Below are 13,833 nucleotides of genomic sequence, written 5' to 3'. Positions count from 1 at the left end.
TTTCAAACAAAAAGTTAAAAAAAAGGAAAGGCAAATCTTACATTTCTCAGTGCTTCATAAACAGCTCTAAATGCTGGTTGCTTATCGTCATGGTAAACACCTCTGTTCCCATGAAGAATAAAGATTCCTTCTTCTTCTGCTTCTTGGCAATTGCTTCCATATATACAATGATCTGGTCGATAATTCCATTGACACGGAAAAACAAAAAGGCTTTCTACATAAAGAAAAGACCAAACAATGAAGCAAATACCCCTAATTCCACAGATGTAACATTATGCAAAACTTTCAGTTAAAAAATACAGCTCTTACAAGTAAGAATTAATGAAAAATGTTTGGCATTTAGATCTCTTCCAATTAAAGCAAAATTCAAGAAAGTTTTACTCCGTCTTAAACATAAATAGCAATAATAATTAATATAAGACAGAATCAGATAAGTGCATGTTTTCCTTTTTCACTAAGTATTATCTGTGATTTTTTAATGCAAATAAAAGGAATTTAAATAATTACCTGGATTATGAAAAAACACGATATTCAATAGATCTTGATCACCCCATGTGATGTTTAGTTTGTATTTTTTAAGCAATGGCATAAGTATATCTCCCCATTGTAGTCGTACAGTTGTCATATCATTCTGTTGATAAAAACATTCAAAAGAGCTTCAGACTTTCAGGCTTAAAATGGCAGCATGATGACAGTTCCTCATTCTTCCCACAGCAACCATTACAAATCCACAAAGAGAAATGCAAACTCCTTACAATATCGAGTAACATTTCTAACCCTAAATGTGAGAAGGGCTGTACAGTAAAACAGAAGATAACAAAAGGAAGTTGTATGTGGCAGTGATAAAACTAGTAAGTCACGAAAGAAAGCGAAAGTAACTGTGCCCTTATCTTAAAATGAAGATAGTTTTGGTACCTATGTCTGTGCCTACGTCAGAGTTGTTGATGATTAAAATTGTTAATATATAAATTTAAAGTGCTTGGAATAGCACCTGACACGTGGTAAATATTCAGTGTTAGCTATTATTATTTTTTACCATGATGGCTATTAGTCTCAGATTTATTTGCTTAACTTCTATAATTGGCAGTTCAAATAGATCATTTTGAAATTGATAAATCAAATTTAAAAATGCATACACAACTTAAGTTAAACACTAAAAAACAATATGATTGACAAAAATCAAGGCTGCAGAGGGAGTGGGGAAGATCAACAAAGAAGGAGAAATGTATGAGTTTTGTGTCTACTTGTAGTAAAAAATTCTCACAGAGAACTGGCCTTTTTATGATGGATTTTCCTATCCAAAAACATAGTGTATCTTTCTACTTATTTAAGTGTTCATTTATCTTATTAAATTTAAAACATATATATATAATACGTGTGTGTATATATACATGTATATATCCTGCCAATTTCTTTCAAGTTTGTTCCTATGTATGCTATTTCTTTTGAGGGTCTTCCATTTTATATTCTAAAAGGTAGCTATTTGTACATTAGAAAACGCAAGCAAAGAATTCTGTAAAGAGGCACCATGAATGACATATAAAGTCAAAGAAGATTTGCTGAGGAAAATAACTGGGTCCAGTCTAGCAGATGTATGCAGTCCCATAAACTCTCACCATCCCAGAGGGAGGCAAGTTAGGACTGGCATCTTTGGCAATATTAAGACTGCACTCCAAGAAAGAGACCCTAGTCTCCTGATGCCTCTCATACTACTGAAGAGCTGACAGATTCACCCAACCCATTTTAACAACTGTAAGCTTTGCTATCAGAATTACAACTCTGCTAACAAAAGTATTTTCCTATTCTTGGATATCAACTAATTGGCATATCAACACTGTTTTCAGGAGGAGACCATACTACGCTACTTGAGAAAGAACCCCTGGAGTCAGCCAGCACAGTAAATGGTTTGACTCTCCTTTTAAAAGCAGCAATTTCTGTATTTTAATTTTCAACTCAGCCAAATTAACTATATATCCTTAATGTTTATAGTAGTTTTAATAGGTTGAGGTTTTCCAGGGATATAAATATGTCATGCAAATAATAATTCTACATCCTATCTAATTTTTATACCTATTTCTTTCATTTGTCTAATATGGGGGCTTGTTATTCCTCCATGCTGAGAACCACTATTTAAATATTACTTAATAGTTATGATGTCAGGCACAGCGGCTCACGCCTGTAATCCCGGCACTTTGGGAGGCCGAGGCATGCTGATCAGTTGAGTTCAGGAGCTCGAGACAAGCCTGGGCAACATGGTGAAACCCTGTACCAAAAGTACAAAAAACTAGTCACGCATGGTGGTACACGCCTGTGGTCCCAGCTACCTGGAAGGCTGAGGTGGGAGGATCACTTGAGCCTGGGAGGTGGAGGTTTGCAGTGAGCCAAGATTGTGCCACTGCACTCCGGCATGGCTAACAGAATGAGACCCTGTCTCAAAAAAAAAAAAGTTATGGTAATATTAATAGATATCCTTATCTTCATTTTAACTGGAAAGCTCCTACTGTTTAGCCATTAAGCACAATGCTGCCTTTTGAAATGAGATAAAAATATAATACTAATAATCTATCAATTTATATTTTATGCTTTTTTAAAATAAAAAAGATACTGAATTTAGTGCTTTTTCAGATACTCAATGTAATGCTTTTTTCTTAATGCTCAAAACTTGTTATTTGAAAACCCAAAGTTAAATACTTAAGGAAGCAAGAAACTGAGTCCAATGAGAACTTGGTGTTGGAAGGGGTAGAAGTGAATACCGGGCCTTTTAGATCTATGTGACTCGGGGACTATCCAGAGTAAAAACCAGTATTCTTCATAGTGCAGTTCACAGCAGTTCACATAGTGTGCTACTATGTAAATTTTTTCTATGTCCTCAATAAGATTAAGTAATTAAGTATAGAAATTAAGAGTAAGATTTAGAAACTTTTACAGCAAGTTAACCGTTTTATGTGTACTTAATATATTTCTCTAGTAATCTCTCTTTTACAAAAGTATTGGCTCATAACATACTGAAAATTTTTTAAAAATTAATCTTTTGCCATAGTTTGAGAAACATTGTTATAAGTCATTTTATAATTTATATTAAATTCAGTGACGATATAAACAATCTATCCTTTAAAAAAGAGAAGGCCAGAATTCATGAAAAAAAAAATCCACATACTTAAATTGATGGGCTACAACTGCATTATTATCCTTGTGTGAAATTTCTTAGAACACAGTAAATAGTAATTATAATCAGAATTTTTTTTAATCTGGAAAATGACTAAAACAAGTTTTACTTAAGGAAACAATTTGAAAAGATAACTCTTAGAAATAAGTCATTGAGTATGTTAAGGAAATATTCTTAGGATCTGAAAAGAAAAATATCAATTACACAAGGACAAAAACCAGGAACACTTTCAACAGACAGAACTGGTGGAGCCCTTGTACAACACCATGTTAAAGTCTTCATGTGATTCTATCTATTCAAATATACACAGAAATACAGATACATATTTAAATTATAAAAACCAATATAAATCAAATATATATATTTGAATATATATCTTACAAGAAATGTACCTATTCAAAGAGCATCAATGAAATACAAAATTAAGAGTTCACTGCAGTCTTAGGAAAAAAATAAAAAGGGAAAAAAACCTTAAAGAAAAAAGTCCCATTAGAAAACTATTTGGAAAAGAAGCGATAACGCTAGTATTATTTGCTAATGATATAACCTAGATTATCCAAGACAACCAATGAAAAGCTATGAGAAATGAGTTTAATAAAGAGGTATTACATATAAAAGGAGTTCAAGTCAATAAGAAAGAGAAAACCAAGAAGTGGGCAAAGGATATGGGCAAGCAGCCATTCACAAAAGAAGAAACAGAAACGGCTACAAATTATAAGAAAAGATTTTTAACCACACCGGTAGTATAGTCAAGAAAATACGAATTTTAAAATATATTTTCAGCCATACAACTACATATCCATACTAGGTACACACAAAAAAAGAAAATAAAATCATCCATTCTCCACATCATACACACATTAAAAATGTGATTATGTGTAATGACATAGAAGTCAGTCAACTATATATTTACTAAATGAAAAAAGCTGAAGATGTATAAAAGAATCCTATATCTAAATGCTAATGCACACCTATGCTTGTTTCAAAATACTTTTTTTTTTTTTTTGAGACAGAGTCTCACTCTGTCGCCCAGGCTGGAGTGCAGTGGCGCAATCTTGGCTCACTGCAACCTCCACCTTCTGGGTTCAAGTGATTCTCATGCCTCAGGCTCCCGAGTAGCTGGAATTACAGGCACCTGCCATCATGCCTGGCTAATTTTTGTATTTTTAGTAGAGATGGGGTTTCACCATATTAGCCAGGCTGGTCTAGGACTCCTGACCTCAAGTGATCCACCTGCCTCGGCCTCCCAAAGTGCTGGGATTACAGGCATGAGCCACTGCACCCAGCCTCAAAATGCACTTTTTAAAAGAACACATAGCCAAGTTTATAGTGTCACTCTGGGTGGAGGCATGAAAGTGTGAAGAGATATGTCAAGGGGAGACCTGTCTTTTCATTCTACATAAAATTACTTTTTTGAATCTTTATAAGCACAATTTAGTTTCATAACATTTAAAACAGAAAACTGTAGTTCTAATTTTACAAAATGTAGCAAACCTATGACCAAATACATGTATGTTACATCAAGATCAATTAGTTTCATTTTTTGAATTAAGCATGCTTTAAAAATGAATGGACTGTCATTATCAGCCTGTCCTATACATACATACAAAATTAAAGAGCATTCACATTATGCTCCAACAAAAAAGTGGGAACTCATCAATTCCCAAAGATTAGTTACTTCACTTTAAAAAGTTCCACCCCTTTGGCAAGATGTTCGTTGTTGTTATTCTGCTCTCATAAGCTATGTACTAACACAAGAAAACTCTTTATCACATACATCTTACAAATATGTAAAAGCATTGTATCTACTTCATACAAAGTGTTCCCTTTTCCAGTATTTTTCAATTCATTAATGGCCTAGTTTCTAAAACCTTCATCTGACTCTCCTTTGCTAGCAATTATCTATCAAGTTGCTACTTTATGTCAGACACCGTGCTAAATATTCTTAATATAAAACTGTATAAAAGACACATCCTGCCCTCAGTAGGTGGAGCAAACAGACAAAAAATACTCTACAAAGTAATATATAGAAAGCTGAAAAGGGCAGAGTAAACAAAGAAAAAATTCCCACCATGTCTAATTTATACTCTTTGGTTTTTCTCTAATAAACAGGAAAAGGTTAAGAAATACAGTAATACATTTTTTAGAAGGAGAGAAAATAAATACCCTAATAGGGATTCAACACTGCAAATACGATACTGCAAAATAGAATGTAATCATTTAACCAATGTTATTCATTATCTAGCAAATATACAATTATGAGATTAAAAATTATGATTTTTAAAAAGTTGTATTTAATATTTATTTAAATTAATTTAATTTAATAATTATTTCATTAAATTAAATATATATTTAATTTAATAATTATTTCATTAAATTAAATATATAATTTAATAATTATTTCATTAATTAAATATATATTTAATTAAATAATTATTTCATTATTAAATTATTTGAATTTAAATTTTTTAATTTTTTTTTTCTTTTGAGACAGAGTCTCACTCACATTTGTCACTCTGTAGCTCAGGCTGGAGTGCAGTGGCCCAATATCAGCTCACTGCAACTCTGCCTCCCTGGTTCAAGCAATTCTGTCTCAGCCTCCCAAGTAGCTGGGAATACAGGCATGCACCACCATGCACAGCTCATTTTTTCTATTTTTAGTAGAGATGGGGTTTCACTGTGTTGGTCAGACTGGTCTCACACTCCTGGCCTCAAGTGATCCACCCACCTCGGTCTCCCAAAGTCTTGGAATTACAGCTGTGAGCCACCACACCTGGCCCTATTTTAACTTTTTAATATACATAACTATAATACACCAGGTTCGAAATGAACAGCCACAAGTGGTAAGAACCAGGTGACAGCAAGGCAAATAAATAAACTATGACCTTTGTCCTAAATTTTTATTGTGGCTGTACATGGGTTAAGAACCATGAAGCAACAGTCGTGGATCTGTATAAAACAGTTTGGAAAGCGATTATAAGTAACTCAGTTATATTGCTAAATTTCTAAAATTTAAGATCTGTGCTAGAAACTGTAAAACTGGTAGGAAAAACCAAGACAATGTTTTGCTATAGATATAGAGATCAAGAAAAATAAAAATATATGAGAAAAGGAATTAACAATCAATAAATTTTGCAGGACCATCTCGACAATCCTAATAAAATATTTGAAAACAAAGCAAATCTGAGTATGTTCCCAAGGAGCAAGAACAGGGTTGTTTGTAACACAGGAATAGTAGGTGTGAAGTAAATTATACCTGCCAAATTAACATACAACCAATCATCTTGTGTTTTTTTTCACAGTCATTAATGTGCAGAAGAAAAAAAGGTTTGAAAGTTTAGAAATTATTCCAACTCCCATAACTACACCTCTAGGTAGCTTAGAACATGTCACAGAAAAAAAAAGAAAAAGGGAAAGGGAGAAACTATTATTTATGAATGATATTTAAATAAGTAATAGGTAAGTTAAAAACAGTAAATCTGGCCAAGCGCAGTGGCTCACGCCTATAAACCCAGCACTTTGGGGGTTTGAGGTGGGAGGATCACATGAGGCCAGGAGTTCAAGACCAGCCTGGGCAACTCTTTTTCTGTAGAGACTGTTCTCTACAAAAAAGTAAAATAAGAACAAAATAATTTTAAAAACAATGGATTTGAACTATATAGCTATTTTTAAGTTGTAATCAAATGGTGTTATATTATCTCTATAGTTCTTTGCAACACTAAACTTCTATTAATTTCATAAATTTCAAATGCAGTTATTGAGAAGTCACATTTTTTTTTGCAGATAATCTTACAGCACCATCTTCTGGTATAAGATCACTGTGCACAGTCTAACAATCAGAAAATAACAATCATGTTACTATCTTAGTTTTACTATATTTAGTAAAACTTTACAGTACATGAAATTTAAAAATTCAAGACAGAATAACAAACTTGGTAACCAAAGAGAGATGTTCTCTGTTAAACAAGAGCGGAGGTTACCTAACACTGGGCTTATTAATGCAATCAGTTGTGGGAGACAAAACTAAATTTAAATCAGAATTTTAAAAAGATTCAGAAAAGGGAAAGCTAAAAAAAGAAAACTAAGTTTAAGATCAACAGAATAGACGAGTGACAGGTAATAGCTGTCAGACTTCTAAGACTGAAGTGTTGGCACATGGTAATGGCTACAGCAGTACTGCTGCCTATACCAAAGGTAAGAGGAAACAGTTCCAAGTGAGGAAAAGACTTAAATCAGACATGTAGAAAGAATAAACTCCATTCCACCAGATACCATATGAAAAACACATGACAAAAATACATACATATAAATGTACACATATATCACAAAAGACATGATATCCCTTAATGTTTAATTTAGTCCTAATGAGATATAAAGGAATAAACAGTAACTCTATACTCCTAGAGGGTATAGTGTTTGCTCAGAAGTCACTGTTTTTAGCTAACATTTTACTGCTTACTTCCTGCCAGGCTCTATTAAGAATTTTCAACAGATCTCTTTTAAATTAACTTAGTTAAGTCTGTTTATTATCTTATTCAGCTGAGAGAATTCATACTTAAAAGTTAACTAAATGGCTAGTAGTTAAGTACTGCACAGGAGGCAAAGCTACACAGAAAGCCAGTCTGATTCCAGAGCAAGCAAACTACAGTGACTTGCAACTTAGATATACAACTAATCTACATGAAACTGGTAAATATTAGTACATACTGATGAAGTCTAAATGCACATTTAGAGAATTTAAATAGTCTGACTTTTCTACTGACCCCACAATTTGAAAGACTGGAAACACGCAGGAATTTTTTAAGTTAACTTCCAATAACACCATAATAGCTAACATTTACTATGTGTCAGCCACTGTTCTAACTCATTTACTCCTCACAAAAGTCCCAAGACATTGGTAGTGCTATCATTTCCATTTTACGGGTGAGAACAAACAGGTTGCAGAGTCTATGCTCTTAACTGCAACTCCATGTTGTCCCTAAGGTATATCATAATTTAGATTCTATGTATTCTATGAATGTACAACTACAAAATAACATCTGCTTCCTGGAATGGCAATCTAGGGAGAAGATGTTCACTACTTAGGGCATTGTTATTTTACTTCATTGTCATGTCATCTGGTTTGGCCTATTGTAATGCTCTGTTAAACAGAATAATATGAACACACTTCTAGATAAATCTAGATCTCTATATTCTTCTAATGTTCTAGATTATTCTAAATAGAAAAATTCTTTATAGTTCAATTTAGTTTTTAATAAAATTTAGTTTTATTAAAAACAATTTAGAAGGTTTTTAGAGAAATGTTAACAACTATCTGTATTAGTGACTTACCTTGAAATACTTCCTTCTCATTCGAGTCATGTTCATCAACATAACTCCAGAGTTTACTCCAGTTTTTCCATAATATGGATGCCTAGCAAAGCGATTATACCATCCTATTCGAGGTTCCTCATGTTCTGGTGCCATTGCAGCAATTTGTGTGGAATTAAATTTCTTTAGTAAAGACCAAATATCATCAACTGGTCGTAAAAAAAGGATATCAGTGTCGACATACAATAGTGAGTCAACTTCTTTCAGGATTAACTACAAGGAGAGATATTTGAATGATTAACTATAATTCTATTTTAAAAAGAAACATAAAAGCACCTCTAATTGTGTAAGATACACCTAAGAGATTAGCTAATTTATATTATTTTATTTTAAGGTAATCTTTCCTAAATCTGTCATTTTTAACAATAGCATATATATAAAGATACTATGCTAACCTTCATATTAACTTTCAGAGAAGATATGAAAACAAACCAAAACAAAATACTCAATTATAAAAATTGAGAGAATAATATGAAATCTTCAAAGATCAGGGAGGAAATGTTTTTCATAATGGATAATAACATTAACTTAGGTAAATTTATATCTTGAATCCTAATTTCCTGAGATAAATACAGAAATAAACCAATACAAATAAAGATTTTCTGAACTTATTCCCCTTGGCCTGTAACACTGGCATCTTTACATCACTTCAGTTTCAACTAGTAAGTGGTAGAGCCAAATTGGAACCCAGGCAATCCAGATTCAGAGTCCATACGTTTATTTCTAGGTTGTGTCCCAACGAATCAAAGCAAATGTGCACCTAGCAAGGGTAAAGGCTTGACTTTAGGGTAAAGCCAGAAAGACTGGCTATGTTGCACTTTCTAAGAGATAAATCTTCAACATGTGCCTTCCCTGGGGAATTTTAAGGATAATTATTATTATTTTTCATTTTTTTTTTTTTTTTTTTTGAGACAGAGTCTCACTCTGTCACCCAGGCTGGAGTGTAGTAGTGTGATCTCAACTCACTGCAACCTCTACCTCCTGGGTTCTAGGCATTCTCCTGCCTCAGCCTCCTGAGTAACTGGGATTACAGGCATGCATCACCACACCCGGCTAATTTTTCATATTTTTAGTAGAGATGGGGTTTCACCATCTTGGCCAAGCTGGTCTTAAACTCCTGACCTCAAATGATTCACCCATCTCAGCCTCCCCAAGTGCTAGGATTACAGGCACGAGCCACTGTGCCCACTCAAGGATAATTTTTCATTTCTGCCTTACCCATGAACTTTAGGTTCTAACTCCTACAAATTTAAATTTACCGCCTATCCTGGTCTATTAGTAAGATTCAATAAATAGGTGAATCTAAACCTTTTTAGTTAAGACATAATAGGAGCTTGATCCTAGTTCTGCTACTTTTCAAAGCTGCTACTTCTTCCTGCAACTAAAGCCATCACCTTAATGAGCAGCTACTAGGCCGAAATCACCTCATTCCTCCCTTATCTCACTATCAGCTGATTTAATATCAGGCTGGGCAAAAAAATCTGATGGTTGACTGCAGGGCCTGAGTAGGGAAGGTTCACTTGGTCAAAGACCTCAACTAAAAGGGAATCTGTGGCCAGGCATGGTGGCTCACGCCTGTAATCCTAGCACTTTGGGAGGCTGAGGCGGGCAGATCGCCTGAGGTCAGGGCTTCGAGACCAGCCTGACCAATATGGCAAAACGCTGTCTCTACTAAAAATACAAAAATTAGCCAGGTGTGGTGGCGCATGCCTGTAATCCAAGCTACTCGGGAGGCTGGGGCAGGAGAACCGCTTTAGCCTGAGAGGCAGAGGTTGCAGTGAGCCAAGACTGCGCCAGTACACTCCAGACTAGGCAATAGAGCAAGACTCTGTCTCAAAAAAAAAAAAAAGGTGTTGGGGGAGGGGGCTGGGTGGAGTCTGTATGTCTATCTCACTTTTTTGAGGGGTGGTGGAGTTAGAATTGTTTTTAATAGCAACATTCTACATCTGTGTCACATCTGTTTACAGATTACTATATTCTTAGCAGAGTAGGAAGAAGCTGCATAAAGCTTCACGTTCAATGCTGGGAGCCACTACCAGCTGGAAATCAGACATGGTTAAATAATAATCACCTATGTATAGTTCTGATTCCTTTCAGTTGAAAAAGGCATTGGCACAGTTTACATTAGTTCTTTTCATGCATCTATTTTAAAGGAAGAGAAACTCAGCAAAAAAGTTTATCACTATAAAAAAATAAAGCACCAATTTACTTAAATCTGGTTAAAACGATTAGAATTAACAATAAAGTATGAGGTCAATTTGACAGGTTTCAAGTAGTTCTTGTACTTAAAATTCCATTTAGGGATTTAACTAGATTACATCATTAAATGATCTGGCAAATTTCATGTAACAACATCAACAATTAAACTTGTTAATAAAGTGTTAACAAAGTGCCATGGTGCCAAGTGTTAATAAAGTACCATAACAAAATGGCAGAGAAATGGCCAAAACCTCACGTCTTTCTTTCATCTCTTATTGTTTTTTCAATATTATTTGTGTGATTATTTAATGTCTGTCTCCCACATCAGACAACAAGCTCTATGAAAAGAGGAAACCTGTGTGTTCTATTCATTCCTATATACCCAGCATTTCAGTATAGATGACTGACAAAAACTAGGCACTCACATATTAATTAAATGACTGACACTGCAGTCATTCAATATAAAACTTATTTCAAAAACGTACAAAACCTACGTGAAGTATCTAAAACTTTTTTTTTTTAACCAATCTTAATCCCTTATTTGTGTGCTTTTTACAATGGAAGAGAAGAGAAAGATCCTAGGATATAACTTTTTAGGGCAGAGCAACAAACATACTGGTTAGACTGACTTTTTTATCAATATTATAACTTAATCTTACAGATATCCTGGATTCAATAAACCATATTCTTAATAAGCTAGGAATTCCCTTAATCCACTTAGCAATAAGAAGTAACTGAAGGTTCTTCCCCATAATTTATATAATTTCCGGAACCTTGTGTGCTTCTTAAATTCAGTATTTCTACCATAAGTATTCTCCATGTATTTCAGCTGCAAAACTGTAAGTATTTAAATATCATAATGGTCTAAACAACTACTGTGAATTTTAAAACTGGGTAAAATCAAATCAAAATGAAAGAGGTAACCTTGCTTCAGAACATTTGTATATAAAAAAGAAAAAAAAATCAAGGTTTATCATCATAGAACATTACCAAAGAACAGCCCCACTGAATAAATAGTTCCCATTTTCCCTTTGAGTTCATATGCCTTAAATTTGTTTCTGTTTAAGTATCAGTTACAATAGATAAATTGGCTTGGTATAAGCCACAAATTGCTATTTAATGAAGCACTCTACCTCATTTCTCAAACTCTAAATGCTGCCTACAAGTTGAAGGTGATAACGCCACCGCATTTCTGCTGGCAACAGACTTGGCTCCATTAAGACCTGGCAACCTCTATTCCTTGTTACAGATAAAAGAGTTCACCGCAACTGAATATATTAAACTGGTATCTCAACAGAAATTACTAAAAATTTTTCATTCTTAACAGGGGTTTTTATTTTACTTGTTCCACAGGAATATTTTTTCATGTTCCAAAGGAAGATAGTACATGCATTGATTTCTATTTATTAATTTAATTATTTAACTGGAATTATATGTAACTCTTCAGAGACTCATGTGTAAAAGTAAGGTTCAAATTTAAAAAAAAAAAAAAAAAAGACACTAGGGGAAAAAACTTACCGGCAAGAACAATCTCTGCGAAGCACATGGTTTAAAGAGTTTTTTCCACTCTGCTGCATTCTCACTTGGAAAGGTTATGGGGTATAACGTATAATTAAATGTTTGTAGAAATGACCAGTTGTCAAGCTAAAACAATTAAAAAAAAAAAACTGTTTAGTTTCACTCTGAATTTTCTCTGTAAAATCATAAAACAACAGATTATAAAACAAAAGAGCTAAAAATTAAGATAATATACATTTTATGCTGTAAAATTAAAGGAAAGATTCTTCTGTTCCACCACTGTATTTGTTTTCATTTAAAATCTAAAAATCAAAATTAGATCCCAGACTTCCCCATTAAGATCTGAAGCATAATGAAAGTTATCAGGGTCCAACTCCCAAAATCAGAAAGGTGAAAGACCCTCGCAAGTTTGTCTTCCTCAACTTTACCTAATGTGTAAATTCTCTTAATCCATTAACAAGCTAAAATCAGAAAAATTAAGCACTAATATTATTACCACCATATATACGATATGAAAGATGCTTACATTCAAAGTCAGACCAAATATGAAACTAGTTAAAAAATATTTGTCCATCAATGCATAGCTTTAATATGCCTAAATATTTCTGATAATATTCTGATACATAGCCAATGCCAATTTTTAAAAAATTATTACAAAAAGCAAAATGTATCTGAAAATCTATGATGAACATGTTTACACTTAGTACCCTAAATGCATTTCAAGATACTGAATTGTTTCTAATTCAGTTTAAGTATTATCTCTCATTCTTATTTCAACAGAATTACTGATTCAAATTTCCTGAGGAGCATTAAGAAACAATCTATGGGGGGGGAAAAAACTAAGTAGTTTATGTACAGGCTGAATAAGATCTCTTTTGAATTATGATAGTGTTTAAGTCATTTCTAAAACACTAATATCTTCCAATATAGTTTAAGGGAATGCCTTTACTTCCAACACTCTGCTTTGGTGTCTCTGATTATTTTATTTTATTATTGTTTTGAGACAAGGTCTCACTCTGTCACCCAGACTGGGCTGAAGTGCAGTAACATGATTATGGTTCACTGCAGCCTTGACTTCCCAGGCTTGGGTGATCCTTCCACCTCAGGCCTCCCAAGTAGCTGGTACTACAGGTGCATGCCACCACAACCAGCTATCTACTAATTATTGTAAAATACTAGCACTGTCATTTCCCTGCTCCACTTATTAATCACTTAAAGATCTTTTCAATACCAACTTCAAAATAAAATCTTAGTCACTTTCATTTAACATATAATAGTGCTTTCATGTACTAAAAGCATGTTCCATAAAATATTTGATATTCTTTCATCAAAAGCAAAACCAAACATTCTCAGTGATTATTACAGTCAAAGGAAAACTAAGTTGAAAAATATAGTATATGTTACACAAACAATAATTCAGCCAGGTGTAAACACAACACAGAGGCTGCACCTAAGATAATGCAATAACTGTTTTACTTTTCTATTATATTTTCAAAGATTTCCAAAATTGGCAGCAGTCTATTACTATTCTCTTAACCCCTAGGACAAGATTAATTCCTCAATATTTTAAAAAAACAATC

At 33.5% G+C, this 13,833-nt stretch overlaps 1 protein-coding gene across 2 annotated transcripts in view; it reads right to left on the bottom strand.

Annotated features, from left to right (window-relative positions):
• GXYLT1 (glucoside xylosyltransferase 1) overlaps positions 1-13,833 on the bottom strand; it is a 77,153-nt gene that overhangs the window by 15,585 nt on the left and 47,735 nt on the right. For both annotated transcript variants that reach the window (XM_034936020.3, XM_034936021.3), the window contains 4 exons: positions 12,254-12,379; positions 8,498-8,749; positions 508-631; positions 42-214 (listed from right to left, as the gene is read on the bottom strand). In XM_034936020.3, coding sequence (XP_034791911.1) covers positions 42-214; positions 508-631; positions 8,498-8,749; positions 12,254-12,379 — 675 coding nt within the window. The remainder of the gene's footprint in view (positions 1-41; positions 215-507; positions 632-8,497; positions 8,750-12,253; positions 12,380-13,833) is intronic.

This window comes from Pan paniscus, chromosome 10, assembly GCF_029289425.2.
Source record: "Pan paniscus chromosome 10, NHGRI_mPanPan1-v2.0_pri, whole genome shotgun sequence".
NCBI classification, from domain to species: domain Eukaryota; kingdom Metazoa; phylum Chordata; class Mammalia; order Primates; family Hominidae; genus Pan; species Pan paniscus.
The sequence above is the reverse complement of the archived record's forward strand: the minus strand, read 5'-3'. Positions and strand labels throughout refer to the sequence as shown.